The sequence below is a fragment of the Melozone crissalis genome, unplaced genomic scaffold (assembly GCF_028551555.1).
Source record: "Melozone crissalis strain CALT ecotype California unplaced genomic scaffold, PUWL_Pcris_2 ptg000012l_1, whole genome shotgun sequence".
NCBI lineage: Eukaryota > Metazoa > Chordata > Aves > Passeriformes > Passerellidae > Melozone > Melozone crissalis.
In genome coordinates this window covers 13,786,625-13,812,433 of record NW_026535790.1, presented here as the reverse complement: position 1 = coordinate 13,812,433, position 25,809 = coordinate 13,786,625, and the positions used below count along the sequence as shown (strand labels likewise).

The 25,809-nt window shown below is 40.2% G+C and overlaps 1 protein-coding gene across 2 annotated transcripts in view; it reads right to left on the bottom strand.

Moving 5' to 3' along the window:
- USP22 (ubiquitin specific peptidase 22) overlaps nucleotides 1–25,809 on the bottom strand; it is an 88,859-nt gene that overhangs the window by 14,799 nt on the left and 48,251 nt on the right. For both annotated transcript variants that reach the window (XM_054270612.1, XM_054270611.1), the window contains 2 exons: nucleotides 9,691–9,860; nucleotides 2,917–3,064 (listed from right to left, as the gene is read on the bottom strand). In XM_054270612.1, coding sequence (XP_054126587.1) covers nucleotides 2,917–3,064; nucleotides 9,691–9,860 — 318 coding nt within the window. The remainder of the gene's footprint in view (nucleotides 1–2,916; nucleotides 3,065–9,690; nucleotides 9,861–25,809) is intronic.

Here is a 25,809-nt window from a genome sequence, read left to right as displayed (position 1 = left end):
ATAATCAGCTTTGAGGTACTACTCTCCCTTTTTTAAAACTACTGAATAAAGTCTGGGATAAAAACACAGATTACTTCTATTTTTTATCTTGCTTTTTGAGCCTTTGTGTATCAGTGCCCATCTCTTGAGTTCTGTTGCTCCTGCAACAAGTACAGAAACCCCCACAGCAGTGATGCCACTGGACAGAACAGCAATTTTTGACTTGCAGTCTTGATCCTTTTAAGAGAACTGTAATTCTGCCTTGAAGATGTCTGAGACAAAGGTGGGAAACTAAAAAGTGTCTGCATGATTGGAAGCTCACTGGTGTGGAAGTTTGCAGAATCAGAAGCCCAAATTTATCCCAGACACTGGGGATAAAGATGCATCTGTCATGTTGACTAAAAGCTGACTTAATGCTTTACAGCCTGGGCAGAAATACAGATTATTTACACTATTTCTTCCACTAAAATACTACTTTCCTGTTAGATCACCTGCCTCCAGCTGTTGAAACGAAGAAGGGATGCACAGCCAAGACACACTTGTCCCCTTTTATTCAGAAATATTTTCTTTGACTCCAGCAGCTCAGAGGAGCCCATTGAGAGTTTAGAATGTGCCCTGCCCAGATGCCACAGCTCAACCCAACAGTGGCAGCACATCTATCACCCCTCAGACAGGATTTACATGGACATCAGACAGGTATCCTGGCCTTCCAAAACTCCACAGATGACACTAAAACAAAGTATAGATTCAACCAGCATTTAAAACACTAACCAAATAAAACCAAAATTACCTGGGCTGGCCTGCCCACATAATCATCTCAGGGCACTTGTAGGATTACAAAGTTTATCTTTAAATGGGCATCAAAATAATGTCTTTTTCTTAATTTAGGCAGTGACAAATCAACAACAAATATTAACAGCTTTGTCTTCACTTGCATTAAGACATTTCCGAGACAGCTGAGTACACAGAATGGAAAAGGGATAAATGACTAATGGCAGCCAAACAAACATCACTGGGTATTTATACCTAAGGAATACTTTAATTTACTTTGGTACCTGAAGCCTTGGTGATCATGAACAATGTCCAAAAACTAGAGCAGAATTCCCCCATGACTTTATTTCACTGTGTGTTAATTGTAAAACTTCATTACTATTGACTGGAAGCTTTAAAAGCTTTTTTCATTCATTAAAATAAATATTTAATATTGGCAGAGGAGATATTATTTGTTTATTGTAGCTGTAGGACATGTTCTCACTATTAGTAATAATATTTTTACATCTGCACACTTCACATGCAAGTGTGTCTGTGTGGATACACAAGTGGGAAAACTTTCTCATTACACTGAAAACTAGTTCATTCCAAATGTGGTTTTGCATGACTATACTTGAAATTCTGTTTTAGATTAACTTGTTTGGTTCCCACACAACTGCTCAACCACTTATTTTAAAATACCTTGATGTGGTATAGATTATTTACTATGATTTCATAAAAGCCTCTCTATTTCTTCAAAAACAGAAATTTGAAAACCTGTCAGAAGAGATATCAAGGAAGATTCTTAAAGTCAAACCACATTTTTTTTTCTAAAGTCTTTTCAGATTCTTTGTCAGTTTGATAAGAGCTCAGGGACCTTTACTATTGCAAGTTTTTCTTTTTACAATTCTGAGACACAAATACTACTTCATTAATTAATGAGGATGTGTAGAAGAAACATGAGCATTATCTTATATCAGAGATGATGAAAAAAACTTCAAGATTTGTTAGATCAATGGTTCAGAAATTTAACATGAACAAAGAAGTGCTTCTGTTTGCAGCTGAATTTATTTGGTTAGATTTGCTAATATTTGGTTAGATTTTGTTCCTTACTGGACTTCCACACCAGTTTAATCTGGATTATTGAAATCCAGTTAGTGGTTGTCAAATGACAGACATTAATAACTACAAAGGAGCTGCTCTGTGTACTCCTGTCCTTAGCAATACTTTTTTTGGAGAAGATTCTTTTGGAGGCACCAATTGTGGATGTGAACAAGCCCATCTGCTTGCCATGCAGGGCTACCTCAGAGATAAAGCAAGATTCACAATGGTTCAGAGATGCAGCAGCAGCCTTCCCTTGGACAGTCCTCTGATAAGCCAAAAAACTAAACCTTAAGTGCTTTTCCTTGAGGAAAGCTGAGTGTTTAAATCTTCTTTTTGATAACCAAGGACTTTTTGTTTGTTCTGTTAGTATCAACTCTTCTACTTTCCCTTGGAGGAACAGTAAAAATTTCACTGCTGCAGGAAGTGAATCAAGTTAGAGCAAACATTGGGCAGATTGGGAAATTTTCAGTTCAGCTAAGAAACAGATAATACATCATTTCATATGATACTACAAAATCAAGACTTAGATACTTCATATCAAAAAGCATGACACTGAATAGTTTTATTGTTTTGTACAATTACATATTGTTCTATACAGACTAATAAAACAAGATACCACAGCCACCCATTGCTCTTCCTTATTCACATTTCTGTCAGCAATTTGGTATCAGAAATACAACAGAATCATATTTAAGCAGAATAATAGTATTAAGTATTAAGACATAACCTCTCCCCTATGTTATTTTCATCAGTCCCATGACACACTGAGTAAGAGTTCTAACTACTGAAAGTATAAATAGAATGAAATGGCAATTTAAAAGAAAAGACAGTGACTCACAACCAATAAGAGAACATCATGATGGTGATTCAAACCAATGTACAGACTTGTCTGCTTATAACTTTTGGTACTTTTTGACAGTGGGAATGGTTTATCTATTTCTAAATATTTTAAGTCTACCGAACATTTTTAAAGGAATTTGCTAAGAGTGCTGCACTGGCACTAGACTTGGTTTAAGATCAGATGGTTCTACCTCCTTTGGATGCAATAATCCTGGTTGATTGGAGCCTCAGGACAAGCCTTACCTTTGCAGTGTCTGTGTAGCACATCTAATGCAGCAATGAGGAACTCGTGTGCATCTTGTTGCTCGTACCCTGCTAAATGCCGTGCGTGAGTCCATACCAGGTGCAATAACCTATATGGAATGTGAGGAGATCGGTGCCCAGAGTAAAACTGCTCAAAGCAAAGAGAAGGACATCACTGTTAACAGCTTGCACAGCCTCAGTGCATTGCATTATTAAAAAGTCAAATGAGAGCAATTAGTCAAATCAATTTAAACCGTTTAATTCTGATGGCCTTAATAATAAAGGGTAGAAACAGCTTTTGTCACAGACTGCTGGAGAAGTGATCTCAAAACTGAGCAGCTCAGTTTTCTCCCCTGAAATTCCATCAATTTGTGATGGATTAGCCTGAAAAATGTGGGGGTGCAGGGAGTGGGGTAGGCAGACACAAACATCACTCACAATTTGCTTACTGATACCATTGGCTTTTATTAAAATAGCCTGGGAGGAAAGAAAGGAAAAAACAATCCTGCATTTGAAAAGGAGCAGCAATTTCATTCACAAATTATGTGAATGAAGTGTCTCCCCCCATATCAGAACAAACACTGAAGATGAGAATATTAGATGCTGACTGTCAGCCAATCCCTGACCCGTGGCAACTCTGCATCCAAATGCTGTGCACACTCCAATTTTATGGAAAAATTTCTAAGCAGGGCAGCAGCCTCATGCCAGTATTGGCCTTTCACTGTGAAAGGCTTTAAAAACAACTTTATTGAGCCAGCTGTTTGCAGAGCTGAAGGTCCCCATTCAGGCAGTGATCCCCAAAGCCAGCTGCCATCCCTGCTCCAGCAGGGTGTCCCCTGCCTGGGAGTCTGGTGCTGGACCAGCTCCTGCATCTGCTCCTTCATCTGCTCCAGTCCAAATCTGATGAGCTGGCTCCAGAGTGACTGAAACTGCCCCAGGTGACTGTGCCAGAAGCACATTAGAGAGTGCATAGATGAATTATTCAGTCAGCACAGCCTGATGTGAAACACTGCTGCTGCTGCTGGGGGTGACACAGCTGGGGAGGGAAATCAGCACAGGGCAGGAGGACACTGCCCACAGAAACTTTTTTTAAATTAAAAACTAGCCAGGTCCCACTTGAAAAAACCCAAATCAACAAAAAAAAAACCCCAACCAACCCACCCCAAAAAAACATGGCAAAAAGCCACCCATGCTAAGGGTGTATGTTTGCCTGGGTTGAGGTTCAGCCCTTCCTTATCCCTGCACAGTAATACCAGCTCCAAAAGAAAAGCAGGGATGCTCCGGTTGTCCCTGCAGGAGTCAGAAAAGGCCCAGAAGAGTTTATTCACTTGACAGAGTAACATTTTATTTTTAAGAAGTGAACATTTGTGAGCCATTTTGCCTTCCCTCACCTTCAGCAAAGGTACCTGCCAGTAAATGCTGCCTGCAACACCACAATTATGTTTTCCCGAGATCCTATCAAATCCATGGCGGTTTCTTTTCAGTTACTCTTCCCAAACAGAAGACAGTAAGGGGCAAATACATAGAACAAAAAACAAGATTTAAACCCCCAACAGTATATAATTCTCATCCTTATAGGAAAAGTAAGCTTCTTTCCCCAGCCCTGAGTTTCTCCCTGCACAGTCTCTGAGCATTTTATGTAAGTCCAAGCACAGGCACTGTGCTACAAACCTGCTGAGAGAAAACACTGTATTTTAAGGGACAGGTTGGCAAAAGGCAGCACAATCTTCATCTAATCCTCATATTGGTAGGGTTTCCTACATTATTTTAGTGTGTTTCCTCCCACAGAAATTTCTTCCTCACAAGCTCCACTTTTCCCCACCAAGAAGCTGCACCTCTGCAGCCAAACACCACAAAATGCTCCTATAAATACAAAGATCAATAGTTACTCTGATGCCAACAAGGATGACACTGAGGGACTGGAGCAGGAGTGTGGTAATTGAAATCTGCTGATGCAGCTGCTGCTCAACATAATTCAGGGAACTGCAGCAATAAAACTTCCCTGTTCTGTCACTCCTTACAATTAGTCCCAGAGCTCTCTGGTCATTTTAACCACCAGCACTCCATGTAATTACTCCACTGCAGACACAAGACCTGCCAGCAGATTCTACATTCTCTGCTGCCTCAGTAGGATGAGAAAGATCTGACATGAAGCTTTATCAAATTATTAACTATTATCACAATAAACTAGAAACCTGCCTGGTAAGAATGTGGGGTGGGGGAAAAGCTTCACTGCTCAAATAAGTATTAAATATAACAAAGAATCTGAGCACATTCAATAACAATATTTTAACTGGAATGTATAAAACATCCATCCCATCTCTGTCATTTCCTTGCTGCTGGGAAAAGCAGCCTATCAGAGCAGTTCCAGTCCACAAAAAGGAAAAGAGTCCATGTAAAGTTTTATTCCAACCTTTTCACTGAAGTGTGCAAATATAAACAATGATGTATCTGCAAGTCACCTTTAAAACACAGCTGTTAAACAACTGTTAACTGTTCCAAACATAATTTAAACTTTTTTTTTTTTTGTTTAAATTTGTTTTCAATTCAGCAGTATCAGTTGTTTATATTGGAGAGAACTGGTCTGAGCAATTTCAATGTGCTGGGTAATACACTGCTTAATTGCTATTCCAGGAAAAAAAAGGGAGGAGGGGAGAAAGGAACAAACCAACCAGGATTCAAAGCCTCCATTCTTACACAGACCAAGTAAAACTAATTTTGTTTTTCCACTTGAAACACTTGCTGTTGCATTCTAGAAAGAATCTGTGGAGGAATTAGAAGACTATAGGCTTTGTAATTTGCATTATTGTTACAAAAACATATACAGAACACAGTGAGGTTTTAAAACAAAACAAGACCCCACTGTACACATCTGTACTTCTTTTTCCTCCTCCAGCCAAAAACATGCACAGAAGTTTCTCAATTATGTGAATGAGCAGATTTATAAATTTGATTTATCCTGCACATGTATCTGCTGAGCAGTCTCTGAGCTTTGTAATTATGAGTTTATAGGCAGAAATTCTGTACCAGGTTCAAGTCCAAGTTGAGAATTCAAAAACTCCTCTTGGAAACTGGTTCTCAGTAAAGACTTTACATTTTCTGGCAATTTACAATGGATGAAAGGGCTAGGGAACACATGGAACTCATGCAAGAGAACACCTTCTGGAGGCTTCCCAAAGAACAATGGTTCAAAGAATCACAAAATACATTTTTCTTGCATGAACTCTGTATGTTCTTCACTTCTTTCAGGGAAAAGTACCAAATTTTACTAAACCAGCACAAACTCTATTTTCCATGACAAAATTCAAGCTTCTGTCTATGTAAAGGGCCTAACTGCATTTTCTCCCCTCTAGTACCTTTGTTGTAACTTATTTTATACAGAAGTCACTTCCACAGTAGCATCTTCAGATATCAAAGCCATAAATCATCTCCTCCTTTTCCCTCTTGGTGCTCACTTCTCAACTCTTCCCCTGCTTGTGCTGTGTGCTGTGCTAGGCTCACAGGGATGAGTAATGATGGGGAAAAGGAAGGGTTTGTTCCTTCCACCTCCGAGTGGATGCATTCTGCTCCCCTCCCATTCCATCTATTCCAGTCACAGAGCAGATCTAATCCCACCTTCCTGAGTGGTCATTCTGGAAAGGATTTAGATAAACCTCAGGGTGTGGGCTATCCTGAAATTCATTTTCATTGGTGAAAAAAAACTACAACACAAACACCAGCAGGTAAAAAGGAGTGCCCCAACCCTTTCAGCCAAAAGGTTCAATGAATGGATTGTGTGTGTTCCATCTTCCCCCTGCCCAGATTCACCACTATCTGTCACTCCCAAATCCTCTTCATTCCTTTTCTTATACAGTGTAAGTCATGTCATGATTCTATTGAGAAATGGGTTTCATGTAGCACGAAGAAGAATGTTAATTGATGCAGTCAGATATTTTTAAAACAAACAGAGCTCAATGCTTGGTGTGTCTGCCAGAAAAGCTACCAGGAAAAAAACACCTCAGTCCTGAGAACCATCTGACAGTCATTACTCACCACCAACCTACTTCAAGGTGGAAGAACTTTGTGGCTTCCTATTTATCACAGAGAAATCACCCAATCTATATAACTACATGATCTTAAGCAAAAAAGAAATAAAGTGGGATGGGTAACTTCTGTTTAAGAGGCAAAAGAGCAAAACTTGCTTATTTATATATAGTAAGTTTTATTTAATGTTCAAAACAGTCTCTCTTTTCCTCCCTGAGAGCTCCCACTCAGGCACTCTCCAGATCCCCTGGCATTCCATTTGCCTAAGATCACACCTTCAGAAAAGAAGGGTGGAGGGGAGATGAAATTAACCCTTGCCCTGATTGTTTGTCCCTGGGTAAGATGCTTTGGGATAACCACACCAGCTAATCCTGGTGGGAAAGCTATGCAGAAACAAGACAGAACCTGAATCAAAGTTTCCCTGGTAATTCAATTACAAAGGAATTCTCAGCCATAGCACTAAGATCTCCTGGTTTGCCTTCCTCTGCTTAGACCTCAGCTCTGCAAAGGAAGTGACAGAATCTTCATTACAACCACTGCATAGAGCTGGGACATGAAACATAACCAGTCAGCTCCAAAAATTGCAAGATTTTTGTTTTAATTCTGAAAGCAAAGAAATTAAAACTCTCTGGGAACAGAACTGTACAATGGGTGCTGACAGAGCCAGAAGCACAACAAGGTATTTACTGCTTGTGAGTTAAAATATACCAAGTTGGTTACAGACCCAACAGCTTTCCTTAGGAGGATTAAGCTCCAGTTTTACTTCTAGGAGGTTGAGTCACTTTCTGTGTCCTCCCACAGCACATGGCTGCAGTATTTAATGTGAAATAAGGACAGGGACTATTGCTGTCTGCACAGTCTGGTGTCACAGATATGGCTGTTCCCTCATCCATACACCCTCATGTTGCAGAACATTTAATTAATAGAGCTAATGCAAGTGTAGGCATGAATTTGGACTTGAAAATGAAGGCTGAGCTTCCCAAAGTTGTGTATGAAATTAAACTTGATTACAACTGAAACTAACACAATAACACAAATGCTGTGCTTAAGCCCATTTTGGGTAACAGCCTGTTCTTTGTTCCATGCTCACAGTGGAGCAAAAGGCATCCTGAGCCATCAACAGGGCTCCACACACAAAAATGGAAACAAAAATCATTACCTAGAGAGTCCTGATCTTTCCTGCAGCCTCTCAATCTGTAATGTAACACTCATTTCCCCTTTCCCAAGGGATTTTTTAAAAAATGCATGTGTAAATAGAGTGTGGTGATGTTCAGCAGTGTGAGACTTTATATCACTATTTGATGAAAGGATATCAAGAATATACTAGTTCCTTATTTTTAAATAAGGAAATAGGTTTCTCTATTAACAGTCTACAGAATATGGTATTTCTATACCATGACTGATTTTTTTATCTAGGCATTGTGGTATTTCCCCACTTAACTGCACATCTGGTTTCAATAATCCTACAGCTGCTACCTATTGGTCTGCCTGCCTTTTGTTTTTACCTCCTTTCCTGACAGAACAATTGAAAAATAGAACAAAAAATAAGAAATGTAACATACAGCTAATGATTGATTAGCAGAATGAAATGTTGCAAATCCTCAGAAGTCTTGAGTATAAGCAGAAAACAACTTTTGTACTGGAACAACTAAGGGGGCTTTACCTCTTTCTATGTATGTTTAACTCACCTGCAGTGACCAAAAAGAATCATCTCTGGTGAAAAAGGTACCAGAGTAAAATCAAATTGAAAAGATAAAGGTAAAGCTACTTTAGGTTGGTCCCTGTCAGAATGAACTTCCATGACAGCACATCCACAGAAAACCTGCTCTGTGTACAGACATCTCCAGCAATTTTAAATGCTCCATGACAGCATGTACACTACAGCTCTTTCTGGTTTTTTGGTTGGTTTTATTTTACTTACCAAGAAAGCAGATCTACCACTGAGGGAAAGGCACGGAACTGGGTTTGTTTTGAAAGACATCTTAGAACTAGGAGCCCATGTCCACCCACAGTCCTTACAATACTGATGTGGAATTAAGACAGATAATAAAACTCTTGGACTATTTATTAAGGAAAAGCCTGTGCTCATCTCACACAAAATGAAGCAGACCTACAGAAAAGCCACACTGCAAAGCCAAGTTCCTGAGTGGGAAAGGGAGAGAAGTGCAGCTTGTACAGGGAAGACAAACTGTAGCAACACATTCACTTCTCTTTATCCTCCTTCCTGGCCCTTACTGGGTTTGCACATAAGAGATGACAGAAAAGATGTTTCTGCTGGTGAACAAGCACTAAATTGAGATCTTTAAAATATTCATACAGACCTACATAATCCAGTACCTTAAACCACAAGGATGTATACTACTGCTTTATTCTCACTCCCATTATCACCTGAAGAGCTCGTGACATATTTTCCAGTTACAACTTGCACCTTTAATTAAAGCACACATTCATCTTTAAGACTAAGGATTCCCAGATCAGTCTCAGAAGAAGAGGCAGCACTGTAATTATTTCCCATACCAGCTTTGCCTAAACAAGGGTGACTTTACAATAGGACTTAAAAGCCATTAGTTTCCCTTTCAGCAGCTGGGTATTTCTGACAGCCAGGTCTCAATCTTTACTGCTTTGTTTTACTACATTTTGAGGGGAAACACAACTTGCATTCACTTTATATTTGCAAATAGAACACAATTCCTTTTGGGGTAAGAAACAGCATCTGTGGCAAGGTGATGCTTTGTGGCAAACAGCACTCACCTCCTGAAAGAGAGTAGACATTTCACAGACCAGACATGAGCTGGGGCTTTGCATTTCACATTTGTGCCTGTCGGAGAGGAAGAAATCTCGCAGCAGTGGAGTGTGGGTAAGTGCCTGGACAATACAGTTCATAAAACATGTGTTCCCAAGATTGATTAGCCCTCGTAGACCTATAAAGACAGAAAGGGGGAGGGGATGCATAAGCATTATCAAGTTAAAAAAAGGTAGATTTGCATTTTTATATAGTTTTCACAATATTGCCATGGATTTACTGTATTACATGCACAGCTCCAAATACAGTTTTATACTGGTTTAGGGAGGCTCTTGGTAATTTTGTACTCAAGTCACAAGAAGCTGCAGAAGCTTTCTGAACTACACTAGGATTTTTTAAATTCTAGGAAATAAGGAAACCTAGAAGTTCAGCAACACCAATACCATTATTTTGCAATGGCTGTTGTGCCACATGTCACCAAAATATGTCCCTCCCCAAGACTGATACCAAAGTGCAATGACAACAACTGCTAAGTCAGTACAGTAAGAAACCAATACATTTAAAGAAATCAGTGAGTAAGTTTTCAGATTGTTTAAAAAGCTTTGCCCCATGCAGGTCATGAAGTCAGAACAAGGTTTTTGTACTGTTATAATCATCATCTTTCTAAGACAGACAGCAAAGGAAACAACCCTGACAAACCAAGTCAGGCTGTGCCATCCAATGCAGACTTCAGAGATTTTAAACCCAAGCTCTGAACAGAACAACTTTAAAAAAAAAAAGAAACTCTGAAAAACACTAATTCCATACTTATTTTAGGTAAATTAAACATTAATCTACAGCATACATCAAAAAACTCAACTTGGCATAAGAGGATTCATCACACCTTAAGTCAAACGTTCAGTAATGCCCAGAGACGATTCCTTGTGCTTGGAAACCAAGATGCTTAAAGGAAAGCTCTTTTGTTGCACAACAGAAGAGAGGTTAGGAGTGGGGAAAGCTTTTCAGTCATTTTGCAAGGTCTAAGTGAGAAGAAAAACATGCTCAAATCCTTGAGTATTCTTCCAAAATATTAACATAATACCACCATACAGGAGCACTAAACAAGAAGAGCATCAGGTGGCCAAGAATGCTTATTTTTAATCAACAACTTACTTTGAAATGAGATAAAATGCACCGATAGATACAACTCTGCTATTGATTTAAAATCAACACAGTCCTCTTCTGCAATAAAAATAGGATTACTACAGAAACATTGAAAGAAAACACAACAGGATTACTAGTCACAGAACGAGGAATTTCCTTGTCATTCCATGGGATGAAAAAACCTCTCAGTTGGCAGTGCTGTGGTAATTAGAAGTGGTGCAGTTCCCGAGCAGTACAGCAGATAGTGCTCCAAGGGCTCTTTAGCATCCTGCAGCAGGAGGGGGTGTGGTCCAGTTGCTATGTTACCACTGAGAACAGGCACCACAGCAGCTTGAACTGCACCCAGAGCTGAAGGCAGGGACACAGAGCACTCCTGAATCCTTTTTCCTGTACCTAAAGCAACATCGACCTGCTTCCAACAGCTTCCTGTTCCTTCTGTGTACTCACAGGACAAAGTTTCTCATTATATTATAGTGACTTCTACTGGGCAGAAGCTTGTTGCAATTATTTGCTTGATTTTCATGCTGGGAGGCAATAAGTGTGTGCACAACATTAGCAGAGTGTTAAATAGTTAATTTGTTGGAGCAGCTTGAAATACTGTGTGATGCTTCAGCTTGGTCCACAATCCTATTTCAATTCCCAGTCTGTGTCTCTGCAAACAATGTCACAACAGGAGGGGGCTCGTGCTGTGCAAGTGGAGAAACATTTTGGTACCTCTTGCTTACCTCTCCCCTCGTTTTCTGCCATTTAAAATTGACTGGATTTATTTAAATCACAGGCTGTGCTCACAGGAGGTTGGAAGGCTCCCTGACATGCATTTTGAGAAGGAGAAGATTCTATTCTCTCCCTATTTCTCCCTCTGGTTAGCACCAGATTTCAAAGCCAGCCTGTTCAGCACAGAAAACTAGAGGAAAATCAGCAGTAAATCTAGAGATTCCCCCTAGCACTTTTTGGTGTCTAATAGAGCAGTCACAAAAGCAAACACATAAAGGCAGCTTTTTGGAATCATTTATTAAGCATCATTTATTACATGCCTGTGGCTGGACCGTCTTTCCCTGTGACCACAAGAATCAAATCTTCCTTAAAGTTGCCACCAAGAGACAGTTTCAGGCATCAAACTCAGAATGCTCTTGGCTTGCTCTTCTTGCTTGGTCTTTGCTGTCAGTTTTTCATGGATCTAAATGGAGCAATTCATGTGCTGGGACTTCACTTGAATGAACCTGCAAAACAGACAAGGCTGAAATGTGAATACTCCAAACCCCAATAAAAATCAGAAAATGGTGATTTCTAGCAAAACATGAGAACTTACTCAGTTGAAAAGGGAAAAAGGAAAGCAGCACACATCAGTCTTATCCTTATGTGAGCAATGACTGCAGCTGCTGCTCAGTCTCTTAAACTGGTGTTTGAAATGAAACAGGTATGAGGAACTACAGCTCAGGTACTGCATAAGTAATTGCAGCACACTGGAAAACATCAGGATTTGATGTAGGTAAACTAAGGAGCTGACAGAACTCAGAACAACACATCCTCTTGTGCTTAACTTTTATGGGGAATAATGAGTTTTGTTGGAAAGAAGAACAGCTAAAAATTAAAGCCTCTACAGCACTCTGGTCAATAACACACTGAGAATGTAAAAGCTTTGTGCCTGCCACACCTATTCCCTCCCCTTTAATAAAGCCCTGGCAAGGTTTTGCTGGAACAGTCAAGCATTGCAACATGTGGGTCATAAATTAACAGAAAAATAATGTGCCAAAACCTCACATGCAGAAGTCCATTTGTGCTACAGCACCAACAGTGGTTTCCACCAGGCTCTAATCAGAACACAGTGTCACAGTCTAAGGATTGTCAGCAGGCTCCAACCTCGACTAATAATAAAGCTCTGGTACTTTGCAAACTTCTGCTGTGCTTCATAGCATTGTCTTTATTTTTGTTTCTTATTAATTGTTCTGAAATGAGCAAGGACAACCTGTGAGATACTTAATATTTTCTACACATGCATGTGTGTTGTTGTGGTAAATGTACTTCACAGGAAAGAAGTTTTAGCTCTGAACCATGCTGATACAATTGTAAATATTGGAATAAATTAATGTTGCTGAGAAGACAAAATTGTCATGTATGGTAAAATTGTCATGTATGGTATAATCATAAAAGAAGGAAATATTCTTTAATCATCATCATGGAATACAAACAGTACTCTCATTCTGCCAAAAGCTGGGCAGGCAGAGCATAAGCAAAGGCAAGAAATCTACTTTTGCAATGCCTTGAGCACAGGGAAACCCATCTGGGAAGTTTTGTACATTTGGTCTCAAGACTGGATTCTGGCTGGCTTACCTTTGTCAGCTTCAATTCTTCCATCTTCTTCCAGGAATGGGTTCTGTTTTTCCAATGCTCAAAGCAGTAGATCTGCAACACTGGCCAGCAATGGTTGTTGGGATGCAGGGAGATCCAGAGCACTGGTCCTGCCAGTACACCCACTCAGGGGAGATGAAAAATCCAAGACAAGATAAGGAAATTCCACTTCTCCATGAAATGCAACTCTACAGCTATTAGAGGTGGGGAAGCAGGGAAATGAGAGGACCACACATGAATAGAAAATACAGAAAACCCAATCCTGCCCTCATGGAGGAGGTTCTGTTTGCCTCTAAACCCAGGCTTCAGGCTGGGACTGGAAAGAGCAAACAAACCAGTCTGAACAGATGTTCCCATGCAGAAACCTGGGATTTAGTGGAATGAAGGTTCTGGAAGGAAGAGCAGCAGTCACTGGACAATGCAGCTTGGTGAGACAACCAGGAGATGATTCAGCTGCAGTGAAGCACAGCCAGCCTGAGATCCTCTCTACAGGAAGCCCAGGTTGGCAACACCTTAGAGCAATCCTTGTCCCCTAGCCCAGCTCCCCATCTGGTGTTGATGCTTCCCTGCAGCTCCATCAGACAGTGTCACAAGTCACTGCAAGCTGAGCAAGAGCTCACTGAAATATTTAAAGACAGTTCAACATCACACTTGGAAACAAACAGCGCAGCACAGCAGTGAAGAGTTCTAGAATAATTTTGGGTATTCATCCTAAGTTCATCCAACAAGAACTAGCAACAACATTTAAGAGCATCTTTCTGAAAGTATTTCAGAAGAGGTCTACCCTACTTCCCAGCACCTAAAACTACAACAAAATCCTCTCTCAGTTCTCAGGTTTCAGGTGCAGAACATATCACACATGACCTGAATGGAGCTGCCAAAAACACTGGCCCAGTCAGACCCAGAGCTGCTGTTCCACCTGCATGCCTGGAGCAGCAGTTTTGCTAATGGGGTTAGTGACAGCAATTATTTTCCAAAGCTAATCCCTTCTGAAATGTTAATACAAAAATACTCATTTCAGAAAGCAGCAGTACACAGATATGTGAAATTACAAGTCTACACAGGAAAACTCATCACATTCTGTGACACCAATGATCACGTGAGTGACCAAAAAAACCCCAACCATGCAGTTTTGGTTAATTTATTCCCCAACACTTCAGCTAAGCATCCTTTCTCAGGGACTGAAACCCACAGCAACTACAGAAGCAGGAACACTGAGGCAAATAAATCAGAACTTTTTCTTCAGATGTTCTTACAGAACATTTTTTACAAACTTACCAATAACACATTTGGGTATTAAATTGTTCTGGCAACTGTTTAAGAAAAAGCTACAGAAAGTTTTGCCACAGCCAAATTAAATGAAGAAATTTCAACCACATGATCTTAAAAACTAACTGAACAATTCAACTACTTCCAGCAAACACAGAACATGCAATCTACCCAGAAAGAAAGAAAGCATCTTGGTAGGGAGAAGAGGAAGCAGAAAATATTGGTTCATCGGTAGATCTTTTTCTCAATAGAGTGATTTTGACAGCAACACCAAGCAAGGGATTACATGACAGATCAAAGAAATGGAGATGAACACTCAGGGCAATAATCCTCCCTTGTTGGGTTACTGCTGAACCAGGTGAAAACATGCTCATGGCTCACTCTTTTTTATTTTTCTGACTTGACTCCTTTTCTCCAGCTATTCAGGGCTGCCAGGTCAGTCAGTGCTCAGTTTAAATCACTGTAAATCCCTCTGGAAACAAACCACCTTCCCTGAGCTGTTCCACCAGCACCACCCACCCACCTCTCACCCCCTGAGCTATTCCATCACCAACAGGCACAACCTGGAGGGCTGCACTCACTCTTCTGCTCTACCCAACTTTTAAGCTAAGCCTGTTAAATCACAAGTCAGAATACAGTTCTAGAGCAATACATTTTAATTTAGAAAACGAGATCTGCAATGTATTTTTTCAATTTTTTCTACATATGTTATATTCTATACATGAATATTTCACTGTATCACTCCATTATCTAAAAATATTTCTTTAATAGCATATATGTGTGTGTGTGCATATCAAGATTCATAAGTCATGTTGAATGCTGCAGTTTTGGGAGGCTGAGAGGATGACAGAGGACATTGTATTTAGATAATATTGTTATGAAAATTTGGGTTTCTTTTTCCTGTTTCAACTATAAGTAAGTATTTTCATTTGTCACTGACAGGACTGAAATAAAAACCAGCCCCTTAATCTATAAGCTCTAATAATCCAGAAGACACTGAGTCCAGAAGCAGTGAGCATAAGACTATGAAAAATAACTCCTGTAAACAGAGAGAAATAAATTATAGGACTATTTTAGATACACTTCATTGTGCACTGCATCAAAACAAACAAGTTTAGCCACCCCTACACAGCAGAAAGGCAAATAAATCAGAAAAGGCCTTCTAGAATGAAAAAAAAAAAAAAAAGTCATCATAGAAAAAATAAGTATTTGAATTTTAAATGAAACCCCATCTTTAACTTTCCCATTTCCAGCTAAAAGTTTCTGGATCACTGCATTTTTTCTATTGCTTTTGAAGTAAAAGATTGCTCAATAGCAAAAAATTTGCTTATGTGTACAAAAGGAAACTGTCCATGAGTTTGTATCCGGTTGGGAACCCTGGAGTCCAACTACAGGAGCTGCTACACTGGAGGGAAGAAGAATATGCCATGAGTGGCACATGTATTGCAAAACCATTAACTGTAGAGAGAAAACAATATAGTCATTATTCCTCCTTGGATGTATCAGCAGCACCAGAAGACAAGGGCTGTTTATAAGGCTGAATCATCAAACCCCAAAGTTCTCAGTCTTGGTGTGTCAGTGCTGTACAGAGCTGGAGGAACTCATCCTCATTACTGACCTGTTTCACTGTTAACACAGCTCCACCCCGAGGCACAGCCGGCTCAGGCAGACTTTTGAAGGAGTGATCCAGACACAATTCACGCTCTACCTGAGCAGCTGACAACCCAGAGCCAAAAGGGGAATGTGTCCCAGCACTGAATGCAGGCTGGCACCTCAGCCAGGTGCTTGGCATGAACTCACTTTTCCTAAGGTACTCGTTCCTCACCAAGGGTGGTTTTGTTTTTCTAAGAGAGAGTTAATTTCCCACCTTCCAGATTTCAAGTGGTTCAAAATAAACAAAACAACACAGCCGTTCATATTTCCCAGTCTGTAAGAAAAATCTTACCTTATGTGTTTTGATTTAAATCCAAAGCTTAAAAGCATGTTCAAGTACTTCATTTAGGCTCACAGGGCAACTTCAAGCCTTTTTTTGGATAATTTCTGGCATATTTGTGTGCAACTGGGCAGTTCTGGAGTGACCTCAGCATTCCTAGGAGACTTTCCAGATTTATTCTTTATGTTGTGTTAGAATTGCCATTCAAAAGTGAATGTTTTTATTCTTTTTCCTCCATTAAAATATCCATAAACCCATGAAAAGTTACCAAATGGCAACAACCCACCTATATTACATTGCCAGGAGAAATGCACAGTGAGATTTGCAGCAGTTCAGCAGCAGAGATTAATGCATTTTCTAGCACATCCATGAAGAGGGCCTAGTTCATCCACACCACATGGAAACAGCAGCACTTACTGAGGCACCAAATATGTTTTTCCAGCATTCAGTTTGCCCCCACCCCTCTTAGTTGACAGGGAATTGATTGCATTCACTATTCCTATTCAATAGCTTCAGTGACATCACATAATACACACTTAGAAAAGGGACAAACCACATCAGGACAGTGCAAATGTAATTGGAAGACAAAACAATAACTCAAGAGCAGCTTGTTAAAGGAGAGAAACTATCTGAAATCAATTAAATTCAATAAAAACAATTGTGAAGTAGGAAACGAGGAAAAATTAAGCAGACAAACACAAAATAAGGAGCAATGGCTACAGTAACTCAGCCTAAACAACTTAATCTTGAGCTGTAGTTCGTCTACAAATAGCATTTTGGAACTTAACAGGAATAGGAGAAGGCCTGGAATTCATTCTGCTCTGGTGACAGGTAAACCTCAGCTGCATGATGTCTGGAATTGAGCACCCATTTTAAAAAGAAATTATGCAAAGTCAAGACCACAAGCAAAAATTTGTATGGAATTAATATTTGAGACTGGAGAAACAACTGAAAAATCCACTGGCTGAGTTAATTAATTAAAACCAGATAGTGTTGGTGGAGGAACAGCCAGGCTGACAATTTTCAAGTATGTTACAGGCCACTACAATGAGGACTGTAATTAACTCTTGTGACCTACCAAAGCTATAATAAAAAAAGACTGAGCTCACAAGAAGTAAAATTTAATTAGATATTAAAAATAATTGTCTCAGCTAGAAAACACTGCAATGAGGGAGTTTGGGACTCTGAGTTGTTGGAGTGGTTCCAAAGGCAGCTCTGGCAGCCCAGTGCACCTAACTCAGGAGAGGAGTTTGATATCCTTCCCTGTTTGTCACCCTGAGACTGCTCAGCCACTCAGACTGGTACCACAGCTGGTACAAAGCACAGCCCAGCCCTGGCAGGAAGGTGAGGGCATTTCCACAGCCCAGCCCACCTGATGCCACCTGCAGAGGTGGTCACAGAAAGGATGGACTGAACTCACCCCCTGTACACAGCAATGAGTGTCTGAGCAGCTTCATCCAGCTCACAGCAGGGCAGGACACACAGACAGTGCCAGAACAAGAGAGGGATGCAGGAACGGTCAGAGCCTCCCAAAACCAGCCACCCCTCACCCCCTCTCCTGTAACAAACTCCCAATGCAGGCAGGTGACTAAAAGACTGAGCAGTGAGCAGGAATGAGATCCTCATTCCTGGATCCCTACTCAGCCTCATGGCTCTGGAAACCAAAATTACCTGCCCTGCTGCCACTCAGGCAAGGCTGGAGAACAGGTAACAACTGCTGCTGGAATGAGGGCTGCTAACTCTCCTCAATGTTATTTTTAGACAGCATAGGTATTCTGTGCATGGGCTTCTGCATTTGTGGCTCAATGCATCACTCTCTCCATTTAGTAATGTACAAGAAGAGTCGTCACAGGATAATGCAGAGAGATCCAGGGGGTCTGGGATTCATTACCTTTGTGTCACACATGCTGCTGTGTGTCAAGGAAAATTCAAGTTTGCACCTAACAAGAAAGTTTAAAATCAATTCTGGAGGAGCTCAATGGAGTCCCTGTATTGTGCTGCACCTTCAATTAAAATCAACTCCATAACACTGACACAACACTGGACCCAGGGTTCAGCATAGGAGATAAGTTTGTAACTTATTTAAACAAAGAATTTCTAGCAATGACACAGAAACAACCAGCAACAAAAGGAGTAGAGATTCAGGAAGGTTGTCCTTTGCCAGATTTAGGAGCAAAATGACATCTCTAAGCAATGACTACCAAAGATGTCTTTACTATAGATCCTTCCCCAGAGCAACAGCTTGGCCTTTCCACACATCCTACTCGGACACATATTGTTGGAAGAACCTAAGGGCAAGTGACATGGCTGGAGCAAACACATCAAACAAGTTACCAAGAGCATGAGCCAACACCAAGTGTATAATTTTATATTATTACTGCTCAGATGAAACCTCAGAGCCAGAAATGACTCCTGAGTGTGCACAGTATGCCAGACACACAAAGTACTCTCTATACTCTATTTCCAACATGTATATCTTTGAGCCAGTTCCCAAACTGATGATGCCAGAACAGGAGCCTTTCCACTGCCCAGACGAGCTCCCATTCCCTGCCTTAGGGCACATCCCTGAGGTTTCATTTCCTGGGGTTGCTCTGTGTGTTCAGCAGCGTGCAAGCACCGTGTTCCTGATTCTCTGAGGGCTACTACTCAGCTAAGATTGGTTTTATTCCTGTTTCTCCAGGCTAAGAGCACTTCAAACAAGGCAAGTGATCTCCTTGGATGGTGTGGGCTGTGAGGTTACAGCCTGTCACTACTTTGCAGTGGCTGCATGCCCAGATTAAGACCAAGCACACAGACAGGACAGGAGCACTTGATGTCCTGTAAGTTCTCCTCCTTCTGATTTGGTGGCAATTGGCTCCCGTGTGCACACCCTCAGCTTGGTAAAATGAGTCAGCAATCCTAAAATATCTGGCAATACAAACAAACAAACCCCTTAAGGTTAATTTTTCATATGGCCTGTGTAAATAGAGAAGCTGTTTCAAGCAAGACAAGGGACTGCAAGTATCTCTTCCCTCTGAATTTGAATTAAGAAACATGTTTCCAAAACAAAATAAAGTGAGGGGGTTTGACCAAGCTACTGAAAAGTGCATTGAATCTTGCACTAAAATCACAGGAAACAGCTGCAGAAGTTCTTGAGATGACACCTGATCTGTTCCTATACCTCAATGCAGAATTACCAATACCTGTATTATTCCTGACAAATGTTTCTCTGAATTGTTCTTAAATCTCCTCAGTGATGAGATTCTGCAATATTCTCCGATGCCTCTTGTATTCTGAAGTGCTCCAGGGTCTCATCTTTGTAAACAAACAAAGAACTGCAGCAACATTAACATGGAAGATACACACACAACAAGACCTACAGATAAGCTCCCCAAGTGCTAGAGCTTCTGAATGAGAATGAATGTAATGCTGCAAACAGCAACTGCTTTACAAAAGCTCCAAAAATGAGGGAGGAGACAACTTGTCCAAGATACTGGGTTATCACTGTTTTTTTATATCTATATGGATTTAATGTCTCCCACAGCAAGCTTAAGTTTAAAAAAAATGTGGGGGAAAGGAAAAGGGGAGTTAAAGGAAAGGATCTCTGCATTGTGTGAGAGTTGTTTGAAACCTTTTGGTAAATCATTTCACAAGATGAGGACCCAGGAGCACCCTACAAAAAAAGGTTGTTTTTTTTTCCTTTCAAGGTCATGGAAAATGCCAGTTTTTATATCTGTAATTTTGTATTTCAGCATTTTTATTGACCATCTGCATTGTGAAATTGTTTTTCTCTCTCAGGTGTCAGGAAGAAACCAATGCAGCATGTTCTCATACCCAGAAACCTACACAGCATGTAATCATCCACAGCAACAATCTCTGTTTGATTCCCTCAGCTGAAATGAAGAAAGCTGAAAAAGCCATTAAATTCTGCAGCAGAACTTGAACCAAACTTCTCTGAATTCCTGTCCTGGCATATCAAGACCCACTGAAGAAATTTTGCCTGTTGTGCTTCAATTTGATCCAATCTCTGTCAAGATCTCTGAGCATTGAGAAAACACTGGGGAATGTACACACAGGAGAAGGAAACATGTCACTGGAAATAACCACATAATCAAATCAATTATTAAATATCAAAGCATTATATGATCTCTGTAAAATATGAAGATCAGTTGGCTGGAGGAGAAAGACAGAATCATAGAATCCTGCAATGGTTTGGGCTGGAAGAGAGTTTAGAGATCTCAAAATTCCAACCCCCTGCCATTCATTCCACTGGAGATGTGGAAGCATGTCACAACAAGAGCTTCAGAAACAAAAAGGCACCAAGTCCTGAAAAGCAGAAAGAACAACATGAAATGTCACATTTAAGCATATGCATTGAACAAAATGCCTTCATTTACTGCTGAAGCCAGAGACCTCTCAACTGTGGTGCTTGTTGTATATTCAGATACACAAAGCTGAACAAATTTAAAGTTGAATACAGCTATGAAGAAGCTCTCAAAGCAACCAGGAGCTGCCCGGTCTCACAGACCTTATAAAGTTCAAGACACTGAAGTCCTAAGAACCAGAGGATGGAAATAATGATTATTCTCATAATTGCTGGAAGGTCAGGAAGAATAGACAGAAGACATCCAGCATCAAAAAAGTAACAGCAGCAGGCAAAGAACAGGAAATATGTTTGTGAAAATGCCTGAATGATGGATCCAGAGCTTTATGACACCGGCCTTTAACAGCCAGTTAAGCTGTAGACCCTTCAAGGTGTTTTCCTCTGGCAAAAGAAAAGCCTTTACACAAAACAAAACACTTCAAAAGGTGGCACAGAATAAAATATTCTCTTTGCCCTCCCCCAAAGCAACCAAAGTTAAAAGCTCAGCGAGCTCTTGTGCACAAGGCTTGCAGAGAGAGCCTTGTGCAGATGGCACCCATAAAGAACAAGAGGTACTCCCACCAAACTGACAAAATAAAATTCACACCCGCAGCCGTCCTTTCCCCCCAATATCACACCATATGCTGCCTACAAGTTTTTACCCTTCCTCCAAACAGATTTCACAAATTAATAACTTAAGGAGCAGGCTAAGTGCCAATGAAATTAAATGCATCCAAATATATTAATATGCACAAATTATTGTTGATGAACTGGCACAGAGCTCATCCAACAATCCACAACACACAAACCATGCCACATGCTGTTTATGCATATTCCTGCTTGCAGCATATACTGTATCTACCTTCTGGTCACATAAAGCCAACTCTGGAAGCAGACAGGAAAGAGCAGAATGGGAGGTCAGAGTAAATATAATCCAAAAGCAATCCACAAAAGAACAAAACTGAGATGGGGATGACTGGCCTTGTTGAAAACGCCACGCTTGCTGTGCTGACACCGAGTTAACCAGGTGAAAACACAGTGGTAAATCAAGGTTTATTTCTAATTGGTGGCTTAAGAGATCTATGGATGTCCCATCCCTTGAAGTGTCCAAGGCCAGGTTGGACAGGGTTTGGAGCAACCTGGGATAGTGGAAGGTGCCCCTGCTCATGGCAGGAGATGGAACTGGATGAGCTTTAAGGTCCCTTCCAACTCAACCCATTCTGTGATTCTATGATTTTTTAAACATAAGAAAATAAAGATTCTCATGCTAAGGACACAGCTCTGCCCATGACAAGACAACAGGCACTTGTTCTATAACCACTGCAGCTCCATGGGCTAATTCTCAATTCCATATCTGTAATAAAAAATACCTTATCTAAATAAGCTATCTGTTCAGAGGGCCATAATGAAATTCTGGCTAAGTGCTGCTGTTGGGTTTTCCTTGGTAAGAAAATTCAGATTCTGATAAAAACTCATTCAAACAGATGACAAAGTCACTGACACCAACTGCATTTTTTATTGAAAGGCTGCTGTTTTGACTGCATACTGAAGTTTACATAATGACTTAGTGAAGAAAACAAAGGAAAAAAATTAACTACCAGTAAAGAAAGAGGTAAGACAACTCAGCAAACATTTTACACTTGAAATCAGCATCTATGAGGGGGAAGAAAAAGAAGGGGTTTTTTGGGTGCTTTTATTCAACTTGATTTAAGTGATGAAGTTTCAGCTGAAGAAGTGCAGAGCACAGTTTAGAAAAATCAAATAAAAACACTGTCTGTAAACTAAAAATAATGTGTCTGGATAAGCAACAACCATAGATCTACTTCTAAAAAGTCCAGAGCGGGAAAATCAGGTTTCAGTTAGAAGTCTGGAACATGATCCAAGCCCTGGATCAACAGCCTTGTCTTCTAAGGAATTTCCCATTGTGCAAGCACACACAGGATATCTTCCTTTGCCTCCAATCCCCAAGAGCCACCTAGAGTTACAAAATTAAAGTATTTTCTATGCAAGTAGGAATGGCAATTTTCCAACACAGGATAACAGAAAAATTCAACCCTAACTGCAATTTTCTGATTTCACATACAATTTGTACAGTCTGCAGGGGTTTTAGCTGATGTGAAATGAAAACACCAAGAGAACAGCTCATACACTGAGTGACATCAGCTCCTGATTTTCCTGAAAGAGGGTCTAAAATTCAAACAAATATTGAAGTAACAAGATCAGAACCCCCCTCATTCCTCACTGGAGCTGGCCAGGTGGCAACAAGGCATTCTGAGGAAGTGTTCATCAGTCAGCTCTTCAGATGCTGACTGATCTTTGTCTAACAAAAGTGTCTGCAACAAAAGTTTGCTCACTCTAAGCAGGAAAATGCTGCAGGGACTTCACTGATAACTCTGATGTTCCTAATCTTATTCAGGAACAATTAAATCACAGATAATCAACTGCTGTGCAGATAAACCACACACAGTGACATTACTGCAGTGATGCAAATTGCTTTCTGGCACCAGCTTTGGAAAACCAGGTGACAAGTTCCCAGACAGTCAATACACAAAAAGGCAACTGCAGCATCCAATCTGGAATTTCTCCTCACAAAGCCTTTTGAGGAGGAAAGCTTCTATTTTATATTGATAAAGAGCTAAATTTAGGAAGTTTAACAAGATTTTCAGACAGTACAGTTCTACAAACTTCAGAGAGCAAATCACTACTTGTATTTTAGAATTCTTAAAATAATCACATCCTTCTAATTTTTCTTAGAATTCCCTGGGAGCTTTAAGAGAAGAGGGCTTTTTAAATTTATTTTTAAGATCAGCTTTATCAATTTTAGACCTAAGAAATGTATTACACAATGGTCAGACATGCTAAGCTTGTGACAAAGTAAAACAGGAACAGAAGGCTCTCCCTATTGATATGAAGGTATCTTTTTTTTATTTTACCAATCCAACCTTTTAAGAAACAATTTTTCATCAAGAAAACCATTTTAATAATGAAGTTAATATAAATAAAGCCAAAGAGGAAACATTCACCTGAGTAGTCTTAAAGGTGGTTTTCTTTCCTTCATCACACAGCAATCTAAAGGAATTTAAGAATCAGAGATTTCTATTCAGGATGCACTTTGTGCAGTCATAACTTCAAATATCAAAGCATTACTGTTTACAAATCAGTAATTTAAATTTAAAGCCATAGCTAAAAATGTGGTGCTGTACCAAACCATATTTTTCATTCCACTTTTCCACTTGAGCTACCTTAAGTGCCATCCAAGGAGAAAAAGCACACCTGAGTGCTGCTGCATTCACAAAAAACACCCAAGTACTAATGCAGCCTTCAACACTTCCAAGTTAGAGAAGCAAAAATGCTTCTGCTGGCTTGTCTAGAGAACAGAAATATTTTCCAGGTCACTGTTTCTCTTCCCTTGCCACCTTCACACGGGAGTTCTGCAATATTTATTCCATTTATGCTGCTCTTTGGCCCTTCAGGCTGCTCAGCACTGCAGCTGCCAAAGCCACCTCTAATCCCAGGCAGTTTTGGTTTTGCCACCTCTCCATGCCATCACTCCTGGTGAGGAGGATTTGCTCAGTCTCCTGGAAAGGTTTGTCTCCCCTCTGCCTTTTTGCAGCCCTGCAAATGGGAATCCCGGGTGGCTGCTGCTAATTACCCATGTGCATTGGGAGTCTAATTCTGCCCATTGTTAATACACCCATCTTCAGCCACAAAGTCACTTCATATGCTAATCAGAGAGCAGCTGATCCCAAGCTAATATTTCATATACTCAGGAGAATGGATCTGCTGGGGGTATTAATGACAGCAGAGCAAGATGAGCTTGGAAAATAGTTCCCAAAAGATATTGTATCACTTCTGGTTCAACCCCCTAACAAATAATTTGCTTGTGAATGTGGAGCTTTGTCCCTTCCCTCCCCTGCAGAGGGAGGCCACTTTACAGACAAGAGGAGACTGAATAAATTAGATTTTTTTTCTTTTACAACATAGAATCTAATTTAATAGCTGTTAAGTCTTACCTAATTTTTCCATGTAAAAGTTTTTGTGTTTATGGGATGTTTGAAACGTCAGTTTCAAGCCAAAATCAAGATGAGCATTTCTATGAATATTGAATAGTCCAGGACACTACCCAGGTGTGCTGATGATAGCAAAATAAAATAATTTGGGAAATTTCTATGTTCCCCACAATATGCCAACCCTTCAGTCTGATCTGTGGAAAAAGCTGTGGCAACACAATGAAAAAAAATCAACATTCAAGTGTTGGAGGCAGAACAAGGTCTGAGAATGTCTTGAGCTGACAGAGCTTCCACGGAGCATGTTTATGGTCTGAGTTGACATTCTTCCTGAATCTCCTGAAATACAGAAGCTCCATCAAAATGTCAAGTCAGGACACCAGAACATGCAATGTCCCACACAAAATCCACACTGCAAGGATTTCTCATCATGGCTTTTTGCCTGTAAGACAAGTCAGTGTTTCCACTTGGTTAGCAGTGTGTTCCAAGTCACTTTGAAGGTCCTTATGTGCAATATTGGGAACAACCCTGCACATCCCAAAAGACAGGAATCAGCACAGTTTCCACAGCGTGCAGAGATGCCCAGTGTGAGTTCTCATTTCAAGAGCAATTTGCTCAGTGGCAAAATAGAGATTCAAGTCAAGTTACCTGCACTATCTTCTTAATAGATGGAAAAAGTATCTATAAGATGGAAACACAGCATTTTAAAGAGCATCAAGGAAAAATTATGGATTTCTGTTTTTTCCTCATTTTTTTTAAGAAGTGAATAAGAAGTTCCTTCTTCAATGGGTTTCAAATTGTCACTCAAGTAGAAAAATCAAAAGCTGTGAGTTTTGCACATTATTTCCTCTAGTGAACTACCAGTTCAAGTCTCCATTATAAGATATTCATCTCATGTCTGAGTATTCTCCAGTTTTAATTCATGGTGCTGATCAAAGACAAAAGATCCTGCAGCTGTACAAAAGCTCAAAAAGCAGCAGACACATCCAGCTGTTTTGAGAAGCACCATGAGATTGCTACAAATCTGGGATAAAAAAATTCCCTTCATGGACCCAGAATGTTCAGCCATGGAGTAAACATCCAC